The 19,612-nt window shown below is 37.7% G+C and overlaps 1 protein-coding gene across 11 annotated transcripts in view; it reads left to right on the top strand.

Annotated features, from left to right (window-relative positions):
- The window catches only part of LOC147828522 (PMS1 protein homolog 1-like), a 165,754-nt gene that overhangs the window by 58,712 nt on the left and 87,430 nt on the right, over positions 1–19,612 (top strand). For 2 of the 11 annotated variants that reach the window (XR_015450650.1, XR_015450649.1), the window contains exons 9-11: positions 2,295–2,425; positions 9,200–9,360; positions 11,766–11,872. Coding sequence is in view for 2 of the 11 variants with exons in the window: in XM_087209642.1 (XP_087065768.1) it covers positions 2,295–2,425; positions 9,200–9,360; positions 11,766–11,930 (457 nt within the window). In the remaining 9 variants the exon portion in view is untranslated. Of the gene's footprint in view, positions 1–2,294; positions 2,426–4,586; positions 4,708–9,199; positions 9,361–11,765; positions 12,129–19,612 lie in introns of those variants that run through there. The other 9 variants (XR_015450657.1, XR_015450653.1, XM_087209642.1 and 6 more) reach the window with 6 other exon arrangements.

The raw sequence follows: 19,612 nt of genomic DNA, 5'->3' as shown, positions 1-19,612 counted from the left end.
TACTTGATATTTGTTTCAGTCTGACACAAGTGGATAGGATAAAGATAAAAATCTGAAAATTAAAAAGACAGTTCAGAATTTGTTTGCTAGGACACATTATTAGATGTTTCAGAGTCTCCAGGAAGAGAATAGAAATCATTTATACAATGTGTTAAAGCCCTAGTTAAGCATATTCCCATCAGAAGAGGAAAGGAATTGAGCCAGAACCCAGTAAAACGTCTGTTAAATTTATGTTTTCAAATAAGGCAACAGTAACTATATTAAATAAAATCCACTGTCTTTCATTGTATTTTCTTACCACTGGCTTTTAGGAAATTGTCAAAGGAGTAATTAGAAAACAATGCCTTAGGCTGTATTGAAACAGTTAATTATTAAAAACCTGGTAGTACTCTTTGTTCCCTCAAAAAGAACTAGGGAGAAACTAACAGAAAAGAAAAAAAAAAAAATAGAGCATATCTGAATGTTTAAAGTTGATTGTTTTTCTGAATTGTGTTTGCAGGTTTTCATTTAGATTTTTAAAGTCTTTGTATGATTGTCCAAATTACAGTTTTTATTTATTTTTACTTTTTTTTGGTGCCGGGGATAGAACTTGGGTCCTTGTGCTTAGGCGTTGGAACCACTGAGCTAAATCCCCGGCCCTAAATTACAGTTTTTAAAAAATATTTTTCAACGTGATATTCTGTTCAAAAAGAAATCTATTACAAACTTATTATTTAGGGCTTATACTATCCTGAATGTCAGTCTTTCTTAATTGAGCATGGACAGTAACACACTGTACTTCAAAGATTGTCTTCCTTTATCTTAGGACCTAGTGTGGTATCTCCCTCACAGTGCAAGTTTTCCAAAACTGAGTCATGGACTAATTACCCACAGTGTTGGCAGGGTAATCATGGATTGGGTTCAGTTTTCTCACCAGAGTTCTAATGGCAATTGTGTAGCTTACCTCTAATAGAGTAATTTAGATGTTTATAAGTTACAGAGTGTTCATCATACTAACAGTCGATGGTGTTTATTGAGCATTTACTACATAACAGAAATGTTGCTGTCTTTTCATGATCCTGTTTTCCTCACACCTTTATGAAGTTGTTTCTGACATACACATTTTATAGGAAACTGAAAGAGAAAGTTAAAGTTAAATAACTTAACCTACCCTGACATAGCCAGCAAGCAGGGATGCCAACATTGCAATCCAGATAATTTAATTGTGGAGCATATTATACATTACCACCTGTTCTTCGACTAACTTTCATAATGTTGGTTAGATGAGAGAAGAGCATATCTGTCCTCTTTGTTATAAGCAGAGACGTAACTTCATTTGGTTTTTCTTCCCTCTTTTTTCTCTCTAGTACTGGGAATTGTACCTAGGCCCTTGTGCATGCTAGGCAATTCTTCTGCTGAGCCACATCTTGAGCCCTTTTTAAAATTTTTGTATTACGATAAATTTTATTTATTTTTATTTTGCATGTTTGTTATACATGTTACATGTACAGAACATGTCAGTTCCTTTTTCATCCCTTTTCCCTTTCTTCCCCTCCCCCCATTTCTTGACCCCTTCCCATTTGAGAAAGCTCTTATCTCCCTACTTCCTATTACCTGTCTTTCATTTTGCTTTCTTATTTATAATTTAGGTTTCTCATATAAGAGAAACCCTTGCTATTTAAGCTTGTTTGTCTGATTTATTTCACATAACATTGTCTCCTCAAGTTGCATCCCTTTTTAAATTTTATATTGAGACAAGACTGACCTTGAGCTTGGATCCTCCTGCCTCCGCCTTTTAAGTGGCTGAAATTACAGGCATGTGCCACCACATCTAGCTTCATTTGCTTTTTCAGAGGATATAGAGATGTAATTAAATAATGTGTCATTCTGCACTGGAACATTAAGCAGGCCCTAGCATACCTAAGACAGTATCTGCCACATGGTAAGACACTCAAATAGTCATTGAATGAATGGGGAAGAGGTCACTATTCACTTACTAGCTTCAACAGACATCTTTTACAACTTTCATTTGTGTTATGTTTAGAGAGCCATTTTAAAGTCGTACATTGAGTTTGTAATATTCTAGAAGATAGAAATTATCTTTTACATCTGTTTTTCTTCCTTTCTGTACACTACATTGTATACAGTAGGTCTTTATAAAGTAGTAACAAATATGTAAAAAATTTCTGAAAGAGCTACTTGTACATTTGTATTTTGGTTGATAATCTTTTGCAAAATGTCCTTGGATTCACATTTTTAATTCTCATTTCAATCTGCATATTTAATAACCTAATGAGTCATAGTTTCTTTTTCAGTCTTTTTAATGGATCTCATTATTTAGAGATTTTATATAAAATGACCACAGAAGACCAGAGATACGGTGGATCAACTTATCTGTCTGATCCTCGTCTTACAGCAAATGGTTTCAAGATAAAATTGATACCAGGTATGGTAATGTGATTTAATGTTTTCTAACTAAAATAAGTGTGTTCCAGTAGTTACATTTGGGTTTCATAATTTTCAGGTATCATGGTATATTTTCTTCTCACTAAAAGTCATTGCTAGTTTTGTAAAGCCAGACTAATTTTAAAGATCAACTCTGCTTGAAACAAGCAAGTTTGGCACCTCTTTCAATCTTAATAAATTGCATTTGCATTTTCCTAACTGATCAACTAGTTAATTTCACTGTAATTTTTGTCACTGTTTGATATAATATGCAGACTTCTTTTAGATTATAAAAAATAGTTTTTGAGGGTGGAGGGTAGTGTCTCACTATGTAGCCCAGGCTGGCCTTGAAATCGTGACCTGCCTGCCTCGGCCTCCTGAGTGCTGGAATTATGGGCATGTGCCACCAGGCCTGGCTATAAAAATACTTCTTTAGATGATGAAACATAAATTTGTAAGCTACTGACCTGGCCTAGTAAAAATATCTTCTTTACCTTTTAAAAAATATTTACTTGTTTTGCCAAGTAGTCATCCAGCATAAGCAAGAGTGGGTGGGTGATTGGATTCCATGGCTTTGCTAGAGGACTGACAGCCTCTTTGCTGAATAAGGAAATTCCTTGGGTGGATAGAGTAAATCTGTCGAGGAGAGGGTAGTTTTCCTTGCTGACCCTTCTCTGTTCTTCTGCAGTTTCCATGCTAAACGTGGCCTTAGCTTCCTAGGCTGGGTTGGTTCTATTCCTTTCTATCCATCTGCTGTCAAGGGGCATAAGGGACCGTGACGAGTGACTCCACTGTCACCTCTCCAGCCCTAAACTTGTCAGACTCAAAAGTGTAGAAGAATTTTTTTTTCGGTACCGGGATTCCGACTCAGGACCTTGCGCTTGCAAGGCAGGTGCAATGCTACTGAGTTAAATCTCTGGCCCTGCAGAAGAATTTTTAAAGGAATGTTTTACTAAGAGGCAAAAAGAAAATAAAGACAGTGTACAAAATCATGGAGCTGGGTATATGCAGAAAATGTTTTGATGTTCCACATTTACAGTCCTTTTATGTGGTGTTTGCAGTGTTAAAGATTCTTACCCTCAACTTCCTGCCTCTCTCCTCAGTTCTAGCTGTTTGGACTTGGGTGCAGATCTGTATCTAGATCCCAACTCTGCTGCTGAGGCATGATGTGTCTTGGGCAGAGTCAGTTGACCTCACCATTTGTTCATCATCAGTAATTAATAATTCTTGAATAACCGTTGTGTGTAGAGCACTAGCCTAAGAGATAGTGTATTAATTCACTTCATCTCCCTAGTAGCTTGTGGCATAGGTTCTGTAACAGGTGGAAAACACAGGTGTGGCGAAGTCAAGTTCTGTGAAGAGAACACAGTGTAGAATCAGGATTTGAACACCAGCAATATGCCTGCAGAGTCTGGCTCTTAACCATCTGTAAATTGCTTTCCTATTAAAATTAGGCCGTTAACTTCATAAAGTAGTTATGAGCACCACATGAGGTGGACAAATCAATGAGCATAGTACTCAGCAGCAGCAGAGGTGTTCAGATGTTCTCTTGATCCCATCCTGCACCCCCTTTTCTAGAACCTGAGCTGACTGACCTGCAGTCTTGGATGGGTTTTGTTTTGAGAGAGAATCTTGCTGTGTTCACCTGGACTGGCCTCAGACTGTCCTTGTAGCTCTGGGTGGCCTCAAACTCGAGATCCCCGTGCCTCAGCCCCCTAAGTTCTGGGATTACAGGCATGTGCCATCCTGCCTGGCTTGCATTCATTTCTTTTAATACTCTTAGAAGTCTTCCTCAGGGCTGCTGGCATATTTTTAATTTATTTAAAGTATAAACCAAAGTGTGTGTGTGTGAACATATTTTATTCTGTTTTTCTAGCTAGCTATGTGGATTGGTACCACGTGTTTTTTTTAAAACAGGATAACTCTGTCCTGTCCGTACCAAGAGCATATTTATTTTTTTAGCTGCCTGGTAAATTTCTCCCTGATAGATGCTTTTTTTTTTTTTTTTTTTGGTACTGGGGATCGAACTCAGGTCCTTGCGCTTCTACAGCAAGCAGCGGAACCACTGAGCTAAATCCCCGGCCCCCGATGGATGCTTTTAACTGTTAGCTTGTTGATTACCAGAGACTCCTACAGTAAGTCTCTCTTCCCCACCTGCCCAGTGTGTGATGCAGGGTTGAAGAAAAGCTTAAGACAGAGTTAAAGAGGAAGTGTGAACTGCGGCGGCCAATGCTCCTTTGTCAAAAGGCTCTGGCCCGTCTCTTCCACTGATCAGGGTAAAAGGTGAAGTATGTGTAGTTACCATGGAAACCAATGCAAGCAAGGCTTTAAAGAGGAGAATCAAAGCATTTTCAAATTAGAAACAAGATAGACAAAATACGTGGTTGTAATTAGAGCATTGTCCTTCTAGTTATGAAGGTACTAACTGTGGGAATGGAATTTGGGTGCAAATTACTCCAACCTCAGCTACATGTGTTATCTCGTATTACCCTCACAGCTTCATAGGCCATTACTGTGGTCTCGGCTGTGGCCATTAGCAGGGAGATCATGTTAACCTGTGCACTACCTCAGTGCTCATGAGATACTTCTGTGAGTCACCTAGCTTCAGTCAGACTCACTTCTTTTTTGGGGGGTACTGGAAATCGAACTCGGGACCTTATGCTTGCAAGGCAGGCGACCGCACCACTGAGCTAAATTCTCGGCCCCAGACTCGCTTCTTAAAGTAAACCAATGGAGGGATTTATCTCTTACACTGCTTACAGCATGTTTGGGGCATAATCAATATTGCGGGCTCAGACAGTTGATAGTGGTTTTTAAATCATGTTTGAATGTCAGGTGCTTTGTGTGACACGAAAGATGCAAAAATGATTAAATTATCTGCAGACTGACTTGATTTGGTTGAAATTAGCTATCTATAGATTATGCTCAGCATTCTTTCCCTTGTCAATAGCAGATCAAAGCCGGACATGGTGGTGTACATCTGTAATCCCAGCACACTGTTGAGTCTGAGGGCAGTTTAGCAACTTAACAAGACCCCGTCTCAAAATAAAAAAAGAGTTGGAGATGTAGCTCAGTGTGAAGGCCATGGATTCAATCTCCAGCACACATACACACACACAAAATCAAATGAAAGAGTCATGCTTTCTTCTTCCCCCACCCTAGTTGGAAAACTTAAGTTGTGTTTTCTCAAGGACCATGTCTCATTTAGTGAGAATTTTGTTTGTCACTGAATCAACAATTTGCCACTTGTCACAAAACATTTTTGGATCTGAGTAAAGGAATTTGAAAGAGAACGAATACATCAGACTTTGAGGGAAAAGATTCTTAAAGTGATGATAAAGACTTTGCCTATTGAAGAGAATAGCTTTCTGTTCTGCATCAATAAGAATTCCATATTTTAGAAAGTGAAAATTTGTCAAGCCATTTGTTTTCCTTGAAAAATTGGAAAGCATTTCACAGAATTTTGTGAAATTTCTTGAAAGTTTGTTACATAGTTGCAAATGTCATTTACATTTTCCATATCTGAATTTTGCAAACAAAATACTGCTCAGTTTTCTCATTTGTGGCCAAGTACTTTTTTTTTTTAATTCTTTTATTGGTACATTTTAGGTATACAATACGTTTACATTTATCATTGGGTGCTTGTACCTGTACATGATGTATCTTAGTTCTTATTTATTTTCCCCATTACCTGTGCACCCTTCATCCCCTCCACCCTTCCCTATTTATATAAATTTCTTTTCCATTTTTTTTTTTCTTTTCTCATAATTTTTCCTTTTCCTTCTTCCCTTTCCCCTTCCCCTCCCATCACCCCTACACCTTTGGAACTTTTCCTGTTTCACATTATCAATTATTCGTTTTAATCATTTTCATCCTTATTTACACTTTCAGTTTCTCACACTACAGAAACTATTCAGTATTTACACATGTGTGTCCTATTTATTTTACTTAAGAGTATGGCCTCAATATGCATCCATTTAGCTATAAATGTCTCTAGTTTCTCGTTCTTTATGGCTGAGTAGTACTCCATTTTATAAAAAAAGTCACATCTTCTTTATCCAGTTTCCAGTTGATGGGCACTTGGGTTGTTTCTAAGCTTTCGCTATTACAAACTGTGCCACTATAAACATGGACGCACATGTATCGCTGTGGTATGATTCTTTTAATTCTTTTGGGAAGATACCCAACAGGGGAATAGCTGGGTCGAATGGGACCTCTAGTCCTAGTTCTTTGAGATATCTCAACACTGATTTCCATAGTGGTTGCACCAGTCTGCACTCCCACCAACAATGGAGAAGGGTTCCTTTCTCTCCACACCCCCGCCAGCATTTGTTATTGGTTGATTTCTTGATAGCAGCCACTCTTTCTGGGGTGAGGTGGAATCTCAGTGTTGTTTTCATCTACATCTCTCGAATGACCAGTGATGTTGAACATTTTTTCTTATGTTTATTTGCTGCTTTTACTTCTTTGTCTGAGAAATGTCTCTTCGTTTCAGATGCCCATTTTTGAATTGGGTCTTTGAATTTGGGAGGGTTTGATTTTTTTCAGTTCTTTATATATTCTAGATAGTAGTCCTTTGTCTAAGGTACAGTTGCTGAAAATTTTTTCCCAGATTGTAGGTTGTTTCTTAGCTCTGTTGGTTATTTCTCTTGCAGTGCAGAAGCTTTTTAATAAGATGAGATCCCAGTTGTTGATTCTTTCTGCTAGTTCCCATGCTACTGAGGTTTTGTTCATAATGTCTTTTCCTGTGCCAATGTGTTCAAGAGTTCTACCTGTCTTCCAGCAAGTTTAGTGTTTCTGTTTTACTATTTAGATCTTTAATCCACTTTGATCTTAGTTCAGTGCATGGTGATAAGTACGGGTCTAGTTTTAATCTTTGGCAGGTTGAAATCCAGTTTTTCCAACACCATTTATTAAATAGGCTATCTTTGCTCCAATGAGGGTGGTTGGCTCCTTTGTCAAAGATGAGGTGGCTGAGTGTGTCTGGAGTTGTTTCTGCATCTTCTAATCTATCCCACTGATCCTCGGGTCTGTTTCTTTGCCAGTACCATGCTGTTTTTATCACAGTAGCTTTGTAGTATAGTTTCAAGTTGGGAATTGTGGTACCCCCGGCCATGTCTCTGTTGCCTAGAATTGCTTTTGCTATTCTAGGTCTCTTCTGGTTCCAAATCAATTTTTGGATTGTTTTCTCTAGCTCTGTGAAGTATATTGTTGGAATTTCAATTGGCATTGCATATCCACCAGTAATTCTGGGAAATATATTACAACTTCAGGGCAGATGTAGTTAATAGAATTAGCAATAGTGAAAGACTGATATTTTGGAACATTTTCATATCTATATAAATATGTAAGAGATGTGAACTAGAATATTTGCTCCTTCCTGTTTGCCTATCTTTTTTTCAAATCCCACTTAAGGACTTTTATTGAACCCTGCATCATTCTTTAATGCTCAATGACATATTGTCTTACGTTATTCAGTTTCCTAGGAAAAACATTAGAATACTTGCTCTCTTAAGTCAACACCATTATGTCTGCCATCCAGGTCAGGTCAAGGAACAGTTTAGGGGTTAGGTCTTGGAAGCCACCAGACCTGAAACTCATCCAGCACCTCACACTGCTTTCCCTCTCCCTCTCCCTCTTTTTTTCCTTCCTTTTTCCTTTTTTCCCCCGAGTACTGGGGATTGAGCCCAGAGCCTCCTATATGATAGGCAGGTCCTTCAGTGTGAACTACATCCCCAGTCCTCCTTATTTTTTAGTTCAGACAGAGTTCCCCAAGCTGCCCATGCTGGACTTGAACTTGTGACCTTCTTGCCTCAGCCTCCAGGTAACTGGCATTACAGCCATAGGTCACCATACCTGCCAACACCGCTTTTAAAATCAGTTCCTTGATAACTACTGCTTATCCAAAATTGAACTATTCATTTTTCCTTACTTCTAGGTAACACAATTTAGACTTCAGTATTAAGAACAGGGGCCGGGGATTTAGCTCAGTGGTTCCGCCGCCTGCCTCTGCAAGTGAAGCACAAGGTCCCGAGTTCCATCTCTGGTACCAAAAAGAACAAAAGAATATTGCTGTATACATGTAGCTAAATAAGAGAAATCTGCTGTTTTGCAAAATCATGTAGTATTCTAAAGCCAAATTGTGATGCTTTGGAATATGTGCTCTTGTGGATTATCTATGCTCTTATACAGCCAATCATATGGCTACTTTTTAGTTTTAAGTATTAAATTATTTTAATAGATAACATGTCAGTTTTAAACATTATCGTAATAAACTATTTTGGATAAACATTAGTATTTAATTCCCTCAAGTTAATTATGCATTAATAAGTTACAGTGTGACTGTTTTATAACTTGTAAGTTAAAATAATCACAGAATAATGCAGAACTTTAAATTGGATATTAAATCAATGGGAAGAGCAACATTTGCTAAAATATTTTAACCAGTTATATTTTCATAAATATCATGGGACTTCATTTTCTCTCCAAAGTATGACATGTTCTAAACAAATATAAGGAGCAGACCAGCAGTAACTGGGATTAAATTAAATTATAGAAAAGACATGTGGTGTCAGTGAGCGCTTATGACTTAATATGAAATCCTATGGGAACTTACTATTTGTTTTCTAACTAAGGAACAAAAGTTTGCCTGACCATATTAAATTCTAATGAAGGTTCACTAAATGTTTTGCCAGTGATTTTGTTTTTAATGGATATGTTCTGGAATATAATTTTAACTAAACAAACTTAAGTCTGTATTTTTTTTTTCTTTTAGGAGTTTCTAATACTGAAAACTACTGGGAAATAGAAGGAATGGCTAATTGTCTCCCATTCTATGGATTAGTGGATTTAAAAGAAATTCTTAATGCTATATTAAAAAAAAATGCAAAGGAAATTTATGAGTGTAGACCACGCAAAATGATAAGTTATTTAGAGGTAAGTGGTATTAGATTAGGCAGGTTGGCTAGGGTTTAAATCACTTAATTATTCCTTAATAAAATAGTAAATGGTTTAAGGATAAGGTAGCTTCCATAGGGTTTGTTTGCTAGAAGAAAATACTATTTTTAAAAGAATTACATTAAAGCTTCACATCATAGACTATGGATATGATTGCTAAGGAGAAGAATCTATGAAAAAGGAGAGAGCTTACGTCTAAATCACAGGGCTGCTGCCGTTGAAGACCAATCTGAATAAAGTGAGTCAGAGATACAGATAGCACAGTAAAAGAAGAACCAAGAGACAGAAAAGTCAAGCAAGGAAAGAAATCTTAAAAATAAGTACTTTTATCATATTCTGTGTGGGGTAGTGTTTGCTGGAAGACCACAGGGTGTGGCTGCTACATCACAGTGGTGACCTTGAAGAGAGCCAGGATGGTAGCATGATACGAGTGGCAGGCATTTGCCAGTGGTTAAAGAGTAGTGTGATTGGAAGGGGGGAAGATATCAGAAAATCACGTGTTAGTGCAAGGAAGGAAAGAGTGTTTAGCATGTTTGTGCTGAACCTGGTGCAAGAGAGAATAACAGATTGAAGAACATGTTCCAAAAGAGACAGGAATACGAAGGTTAGCTTTAGCTTTAGAGGGAAGCAGCTATTTCTGAGATGATCAGCAGAGGAGAGAAAAAGTGGAAATACTACTATTAGATTAACTTGAGAGAAGTTATGCCTGATCCGTGAGGATAAGAGAGACTGAAGGGATTGGGTGGGGAGGCATGAGGAATATGAGTACAGTAGCAAAGTTCTGAAAGTAGGAGCTGTTAAGTACTGAAAACAGGATCTGTTGTGAATGTGGAAATTTCCAGGTGTCACTGAGGACTCCTAAGTGCTAACATTTGTTTTGGATGCAGCCAGGACAGTTTCATGACTCTCCACCTGTGCTTGCTAGAATGTCCAAAGGTAGGGATTGGCAAGATGAGTATAATGGATAACAAGGAGGATGATAGGGAGAAATCTGAATACCTTATATATAAGAAACCGTGGTAAGTCCTACAGCTTAGTGTCTTTACAGTCTCCCTATTTCTGCCTTCATGTGGGAAAGATGGCAGAAAGGTGCTATTGGGTCGAGAATGAGGAGGGGTTGGAGAGATTAAGATCAGAGTGAAGAGAAGGAACAGATTTAGTTGGAATAAAGGAGTAGAATATTTGGAAAGATGAGTGTTTGGTTAAAGTGAATAGTGATAAGATTAAAGATCTCTGAAGTGTGACTATGTTTAAATACATTAGAAGAAGCCAGCATGGTGGCACACACCTGTAATCCTAGTACTTGGGAGGTGGAGGCAGGATTGCCATGAGTTCCAGGCCAGCCTGGGTTACATAATGTGTTCAGGCCAACCTGAACTACATACCGAGTCCCTGTCTCAAAGAAAGAAAAAATAAATATATTAAAAGAAGCAGGGCTTTGCTAACACTGTCTTAACCCCAAAGCTTCAGTTCCTCCCATCTCAGAAAATAGCATTGTCATACCAGTTTGTGGGAATTATCCTCCATTATGCATTATCCTCCTTTTTTGTTTTTGTTTGTTTTGTTTTTGGTGGTACTGGAGATTGAATGAAGGGCCTGTATGTTGGGATACGTCTCCAGCCCTTTTTAAATTTTGAGACAGGGTCTTGCTAATTTCCTGAGTTGCCCAAGCTGGGGTTGAACTTTGTGATCCTTCTTCCTCAGATTTCATAACTCTGCCATCAGCTCATATCAGCAATCTGTGCTGCCTTTCTTCTTAGCACTGTCACCCTAGTCACAGCCTCGCTGCAGTGATTGTCAGCAGGAGCCCTTGCTTCTCCTCTTGACGTTTCTCAAACCATACTTCACATGCAGCCAGGCTGATTACTTTGAAATGTGAAATACATGTCAGGCTTTTGCTTAAAAACTCTCTGGTTACTTCTCTGTATATTCACCCTTGCCTCTGCCTAACTCCTTGTGTTGTCTCTTCCCTTTAAAAACTGTGCTGCACTATCCTGAACTTTCTTTTGTTCTCTGTGCCTGAAATGAGTTTCCTTTCCCGTGATCTATGCATGATAGTTTAAATAGAAGCTTAAATGATATCTTTTCAAGTAAGGTTTTCCTAACTACACAGTCAGTCCCTATCATGTTGCTAAGTTTGATTTTGTGCATTAGTCAATAAAATTGTCTTTCTATGTTTTTTTCTCTGCTCTAGAATATAAATTTCACAAGAGCAAAGGTCTTATTTTCTTGCTTGCCAGTATTATCTCCAGAACCTACAACATAGTTGATGCTTAATAGGTATTTTTTGAGTGAATTAATAAGATGAAAATAATTTTGTCTTGTTAGGATAATGTGCTTTCTGCTTCAGGGTAAATAATGTCTGACTTTCTTTCTTTTCACAGGGAGAAGCAGTTCGGCTGTCTAGACAATTACCCATGTACTTATCAAAAGAAGACATCCAAGATATTATCTGTAGAATGAAGCACCAGTTTGGAAATGAAATTAAAGGGTGTGTTCATGGCCGCCCATTTTTTCATCATTTCACCCATCTTCCAGAAACTTCATGATTAAATATAAGAAAATTAGTCACAGTAGAAATAGATATGGTCGTAAGACAATGAGTCAGTTTTTAAACCATTTTTGTATTATCATGTGTCAAATGGTTATTTTATAAAAGAAGATTCACTGGGTTTTATATTGAAAACAGTTTCAAAACTTGTAAAAAAAAAAACTTAAATAAATTAAGAGATGATTATTTAATTTTATTCTTAAGACTATCCTTCATAATAATTTATAAACTGTAGACTGCAACTGGGAAATAGTATACTAGGTCATCCCTGGGCAAGGAGAATACACAAATTCAGCTGGCATATCTAACAGAAGTTGTCATTCTTGTTTAAAGTGGAATGGAGACAGAGAAGGAGAAAATGAAGTTCAGAGGAAGGACAGAACATAATTTGAGAAATCCTACCTACCTCCATCTTGAGGGAGCAGCTTAGATATTGCTGCTTCTTTGTTTTATATAATTATTGGACTTTAGGGGTTAGAATTCATTGAAGAACTTGGCAAGGTTTAGATTTTTGACAAAGTTTAGGTTATGATCTTTTTTTGTCTCTTCAAAAACCAGCTACAGAGTGTACAGATACTTTACAAAAAGTTGAAACATTTTTTAATGAATTTATTTTTGTGTAAAATATGTTAGGCTGAATATAATGTCTCCACACACCATCTCCCATAATTCTCATGGATCGTCTTTATATTAAGATCTTTAACAAATTGTAATACTTGGAGTTCTGCCTGTAGCCCACCCTTTACTCTTGCTGGGGGCATCCTGTTTCCCATGATCCAATACTACTATTTTTCACCCACGACTCCTTTTTATAAATTTACTTCCTTCCAGGTAGTAACCCCCTTTAATTAACAATAAAGAGCAGCTCACCAGGAAACAGGATAACAAAATTTCCATCATACATTTGCACCAGCCATAAAAATGTGGACTCATTTTTTAGCTGATAATCTCTATTGGTCCTACAGTATCTTCTTGGATGAAGAAACTCATTTTTTCTTTCCAGTCCTGAATTCTGCCACCTCTGCTTAGTAGTAATGGAGTATTTACCACCCATATACTAGATAAAGCAGGGCATTTATCTTGTATGACCTCATTTCAGCCTAACAAATCTTGGGTGGCATGTCCTATTGAGACTGCAGTCCTGGAGCAGGTCACACAGCCTGCCATGAAAATAAGTTCTCATGAGCATCTGGGCCCAGAAAGGACAGGTATACAGTATATGGGGACGAGGGGAATACAAAACTCCCTGACGCCACTTTGACCAGTGCTGCGCTGAGTCAGTGCTGGGTTGCATCTTCGCTGGCCAGAGCCTGGAGTGGCAGAGCCGGTGAGGTGGCGACTTGGTCCCCAGCAGCGCCCGGCTGGGCCTCGGCCCTTGCCGCGCCCGCCCCACAAGCCCTTGCGGCTTGCTCCGGGGAAAGATGATGGCGCAGCACAGCAGGGCCCTCGGGACTGAGGTAGCGGTTGTGAGTCTGGGGAGTTGACTTGGAGTTAACAGCGAGGCTGGGATGTCCAGGGAGAGAGAATCCTCCCCAAATTACCCACTTGCCTCTTCTCAAGGCTATGGTGTTGGCCAGAAAAATGGAGGACGTTCAGATGTGAATCCCTCAAAGTCCTCTTCTCCCTCCTGACTCGCACACTGAACTGCGTCCCCAGCCCTTTTAGTGTTTTTGTTTTCGTTTTTAAATCACTAAATTACCCAGGCTGGGCTCGAACTTGGGATCCTTCTCCCAAGCCCAGCTCCTAAAGGTGTTAACTTAGCATCCCAGCCTCCGTTGCCATAGCAATGCCGCCAGACCGGAGCAGAGGTGAGGCCTGCAGGTCTTTCTAGGACGCGTTTTGTCGGGAAGGTCGCCATGCACCGTGCAGCTTTATTTATTAGATTTTAGATACACTATTTAACCTGAAGAATGTGAAGCTTAATTCAGACAGATTTGTGTTGTTTTCATTGGCCATTTGATACTCTGCTTGTATCTTAAAGTTTAGTGGCTCAGATTTAGAAACTGAAATGCATTCCACCACACCTAAATTTCTTAACTAAAAATGTAAATTTGATATATTTTTTCCATCTCCAAACATTTGACTCATCTCTTTATTTTCATTGTACTTTTGCAAGATTCCTCCAGTCTCTCTGAGAAGGTGGAAGGAGGAGCCACTAAATAACTTCGGATTGGAGTCTAAATTTAAAACCAAAAATAGATGAACTCTTCTTGTACCTACTTGCAAAGAAAATAATACATATGAGACACCCAAATGTTGATCACTGACTTAACTAGAATTGACAGACAAATTTAAATACCAGTAATGATGTTAGAATATTTAAATGAACTAGACTTGTTTGGGAAATATTTGGAGAAAGCTGGTATTCATGGATTCCTAGTGAAGGTCAGATACAGTGGTTCATGCTTATAATTCCAGCTACTAGGGAGGCTGAGGCAAGAAAGAGTTTGAAGCCAGCCTTGGCACATAGTGAAACCCTGTCTCGAAAATTAAAAGGAGCTAAGGCTGTAGCTCATTGGCAGCTTAAATCTCCAGTACCGACCAAAAACAAAAAGCAAAACAATAGCCAAAAAAATTATCCAACCAGTTTTATGTATAAGACAATAGAAGCCCAAAGTGACTAGTTTTAACTGGGTGCACACAACTATTTTAGTACTCTACTAGTTCCATTTCAAATGTTATTCCCATTAACAAAACAAAGTTTAAATACAGAAAAAGTCATTGCAAATCTAAATGAAAAGTGAGGTTTTCAGTTTTTACCTGACTTTCTCCATGAGCATGAGAGATCAAGAGAACTTTATTGTAGATCTTTTGGTAATCTTGCCTCAATTTAAAAATTTTAAATTTACAAGGCTTGTTCATTGTTTCCAGTAATACTAATAACACACAAGTGGATTCTCACCATTGCTGCCTTGAGATTGTTTTCTCTACTTAGTTGATTTTGGATCACAACTTTTATTCCTCCTTAAAGTACTACACATAAATGTATCTTTCTAACTTTTAAAATTCTATTCCAGTGGTTAGCAAACTTGAGCATGCATCAGAATCACTAAGAGAGCAGATTGCTGGGCACTATGCCCAGAGCTTCTGATTCTGTGCAACTGGGATAGGAACAGAAATTTCATTTCTGAAGAATAATACCCTATTCTGAATTTCAAAGTTTCTTACAAATCTCAAGTCCGTTTCTTTAAGCACATTTTTTTCTAAGTTCATCATTTCAGTAAATAGAAAAGTAGGACTTCTTAGAGACCTTCCCCTGATTATGCTGGTAGAAATAACCATTTCTGAAATTAAGATGCTAAACTTGATCTCCAAATACACAATCATTTCTAACATCATGTAACTTTTTATTTTGTTTTGAATATTCATACAGCAGGATCTGAAATAACCTTTTAAAGTAATTATTTCTACATAATTATTCAGTCTTCAAAAAACCTTGTAAAGTAATGAGAAAGTGGAGATAAATTTCTCCCACTTTGCACACATCGGACTTGAAATCACTATAGCAAATTCCCCCATTTCTACTTTAGTTGTATATTCATTTCTTTATTTGGTGACGTTTATTGAGTATCACACTCAATGTTGAATGAGAGGACATTTCTTGTTCTTTAGAGGGGACATAATTACAATATATAACAAGTTTTATTGTGTAGTATGTACTGTGGATACTCTAGACAGGTACCCACTCCCAAATGGAGAAACCTATGGAAGAAACTAATGAGCTGAATCTGAATGAGGAGTTAATAGAGGAGAAGTGCCGGGACTCAAACCCCAGACTTTGTATATAGTAGGCAAGCGCTCTCCCACTGAGTTACATCCGCAGCCCCTAAGAATAGGATTTGTGAGGCAGGAAGAACAACAATTGCAAATGCAAATGCATTGGTGAGTACAGGAATGGAATAAATGGAGATTGGATTAGAATGATAGGCAGTATCTGGCATTTAAGGAGTTGAGTTTTTGTTCCCCTAAGTCAATTTTTAATCAAAGAAGTGGAAAATAAAATTGAGAACATGTTAGCCAAATTATTATAAGCCAAGTTATTAGGGTACCGAAAATTCAGAAAAAGTCAGAAAGAGATAAAAAGTCTGTAGTAACAAAAGAGAAAAGAGTTGTTGACATCTGCATTGCCTTGTGAGGTTTTCACTTTAGATCCTATAAGATGCTGCCGTAATAAAATTAAAGTGGAAAAGAGGTCTCTCCTCCTCTTTGGCTGATTGATGATGATAGGAGAGTACTACAATAGAGACTTACTTGCCTTTCTTTTCTACACTGGAAAGTTGGTATGCTTTCAGCTAATCTTTCTGAGTTTCACACACACAAAAACCAAAATATCCCCTTTAAATAATTATTAAATCAAGTGTTTACATTTTATCTGTAAAATGTATCTGGGACTTTGGAAGCCAACCTAACATTTCCAGTTCTTTCTTTGTACTACCTTTTATTTTTTTTTTTGGTACGGGTATCAAACTGGGGTCCTTGCACTTGCGAGGCAGGTGGCGGAACCACTGAGTTAAATCCCGGCCCTCTAGTTCTTTCTTAAATGCAAGTTTTTGTTTATAAAGGGCTTAAATATCCAAATATAATTTTCTTTCTTTCTTTTTTCCAGTACTGGGAATTGAACTCAGGACCTTGTACTTGCCAGGCAGGCGCAGCACCACTGAGCTGCATCCCCAGCCCCAAATATAATTTTCTAGGTAGCATTTTATATCTAGATTATCAAGCATCAAAATATAATAACTTGTGATTTAGGTAATCTTTAATGTTGAACTTATTTGATTTTTTAAAACTTTCATATAGGTATTTTAATTAGGTTTTTTAAAAATGTAGATCATAGAAATGAATGACAAGTTAAAACAGGCAAGAAATTGTAAATGGATTGAACATATTTTTGGAAGGAAATGGTATGTTTCAAAAGTTGACTTACTGTTCTTTCAAAAGGGCATTTTTATTTTAAACTTGCTTTCATTTTATCTAGAGGTACTGGTAAATTACAGCTAGTTATTTGCAAGACAGTGATGCCAAATGTATACTCTAAATATTTCACTAATGATAGCGAAAAGTTTTTCATGTGTTTATACATGTAAATAATTGAATGTATATAATGTACTTATCTATTTTTTCTTGGCTTTTTTTCTCCTTGATTTTCCTGCTCATATAAAAATTGTTATAAAATCAACATTTCTCCACATACATAAGGATGATCTTTCATCCCAGATGAAAACAAGACAATCCTCTCACACATACATTTTTTAAATTTTCAGAGATTTTTATTAGAACAATCAAGTTTTAGCTATTTTGCTTAGCTATTTTCTTCCTTTAAAAAACCAAAAGATAGGGCCGGGGATTTAGCTCAGTGGTTCCGGCACCTGCCTCGAAAGCGCAAGGTCCCAAGTTTGATCCTCGGTACCAAAAAAAAGAAAAAAGAAAAAAAAAAAAAAATATATATATATATATAATCCTTCTCTTCCCCAAAGTTAAGAGGAGTAGTTCATATTGTCTAGATTTCTTCAGATGACAAGTATAAGGGTACTCTGTCCTAGTATATTGCCTAAGTCAGTATCTCCTAAACTTTAAAGTGAATATGAATCTCTGGGCATGCTCTCATTCAGTAGGTACAGAATGAGTCTGATATTATTGTGCATTTCTGACTAGTTCCCATGGATTGCTGATGCTGCTGATTCAGGGATCACACAGTTGCACAAGAGTGAACAAAATCCTTTGGCTGAATGCTGTTTTCAAAATATAATACATATTTTAAATTCAAATGTATACTGAAAAATAAAGGACCACTTTAGGGTCTCCATTCTCTTTGGGAAGTCAGCTTTATGTTTTCCTATGGAACATCATTTTTTTATTAGCTTGGGTTGATATATTCTCAAAAATTCTCCAAAAACATGTTGTTGAAGTAGTTGGCTGCATCATCAGTTCTTCCTTTCTTGTACATATAAGCCATTCTCCCAATAAGAAGTGGATTTTCTTCCTCCATTCCTTTGGATTTGTGTGGGCTTATTATTACTTTGCCATATGACATATATATAAATAACAGAAGCAATCCTATATGACTTCCAAGTCTAAGTTATAAAACCTTGCAGGTTTTTCTCCTGGCATCTTGAACAGTTGCTCTGGGGAAGCAGTCTTACCCTAGTCTTTCATTGTTGAGAAAGCATTTAAGGTAGTTAGGTGAAGAAGTTATATGGAGATTAGAGACGCTTTCCCTAGTTGCAGCTGTCCTAGCTCAGGTGCCAGACATCGAGTAATGATGCCCTCCGATAACTGCATCTTGTTCTGTACATCTATTTGAGATAACTAGAGTGATGAAAACTGCCTACCTGAGCTTGTTAATCCACAGAATTTTGAAAGATAATTTTATAAACCATGAGGTTTTGGAGATAGATAAATAGGACATTTACATCATGCTACCCTGAGGAGCTTACTACAGAAATGTGCTTTCAGGCTTTCAGAAAATGATGTTACAAATTCATCTGAAATTTTCATGCAAATAGTATTATGGTCTTGGTTTCACATAATGTAAATTTGCTTATGTAATACATAGCATTTTCTTTTTATTACAATGTTGTAATATTAAATACTTTATATTTGATTCATGTTTTATGATACTGCTTTTGTGTTTGAGGACAACAATACTTTTGAGGTAGTTCATAGATCTGATTTGTAGCTCTGCCACATAATCACGAGAATTCTCCATCCTCACCTATCCATGTATCTTAGTCACTTTCCCAGCACTAGGACAAAATACCTGACAAGAGCAATTTGAAGGAGGAGAGGTTTATTTGGCTCATGGTTTCAGTTCATGGTTGGCTTGTTCCAAGGCAGAAACAATATTGTAGATGGGCATAGTTGAGAAGAACTGTCTACTGCATAGTGGCCAGGAAGCAGAGAGAGAAGAGAGGACCTAAGAATAAGAATATACCCTTCTAAGTTACACCCTCAGTGGCTCACCCTTTCCAACTAGACCCTAACTCTGGACATGAGATTTTTGGGGGAACATTTTAGATCTAAACCATTTTAGATCATAAACCAGTTCCAAAGCTTCTAAACCCCATGGTCCCTGTACAGTCACAGCAACTACCCTATTCTGGTACCAATATCTGTCTTAGTCACTTTCCCCACACTGGGACAAAAATACCTAACACACCCCTGGGCCTCCAAAGGGCTCGTGTTTATCTCATTATACAAAATGTATTTGGTCCATCTCTAAGAGTTACCAAAATTTTAACAATTCCACCAATGCTGAAAAGTCCAAATCCAGAGTCTCTTCAGAGATTTAAGGCAAACTCTTCACTGTGAACCCCTGTAAAAATAAAAAATGAAAGTTAAACACTTCTAACATAAAATGGCACAGGGTAAACATTCCTATTCCAAAAGGGAGGATCAGGCGGATAGAAAGGAATCGGATCAAAGTAAGACTGAAACCCAGTAGGACAGACATCAAATCCTGTAGTTCCATGTCCAGCACCCGGAGCAAATTGTGGCCAGATGTGAGCTCCAAAGGGATTGGGTGGCACTGCCCTACAGCATTTCCAGTTGCAGTACTCATAGCCCCTTTCCTTGGGTGGCTCTGCTCACTGCCTGCAGCTTTCCTCAGCAGCTGTTCCATGCTTCTGGCGTCTTCAGCTTCCTGGAGCTGTGGTGGTGAATTTAGGGCATGCATGCCACAGT

Source organism: Heterocephalus glaber, unplaced genomic scaffold (genome assembly GCF_053883595.1).
Source record: "Heterocephalus glaber isolate CG9 unplaced genomic scaffold, H.glaber_assembly_v1.0 deba00001058, whole genome shotgun sequence".
Lineage (NCBI taxonomy): Eukaryota > Metazoa > Chordata > Mammalia > Rodentia > Bathyergidae > Heterocephalus > Heterocephalus glaber.
This window is presented reverse-complemented; position numbering and strand designations above follow the sequence as displayed.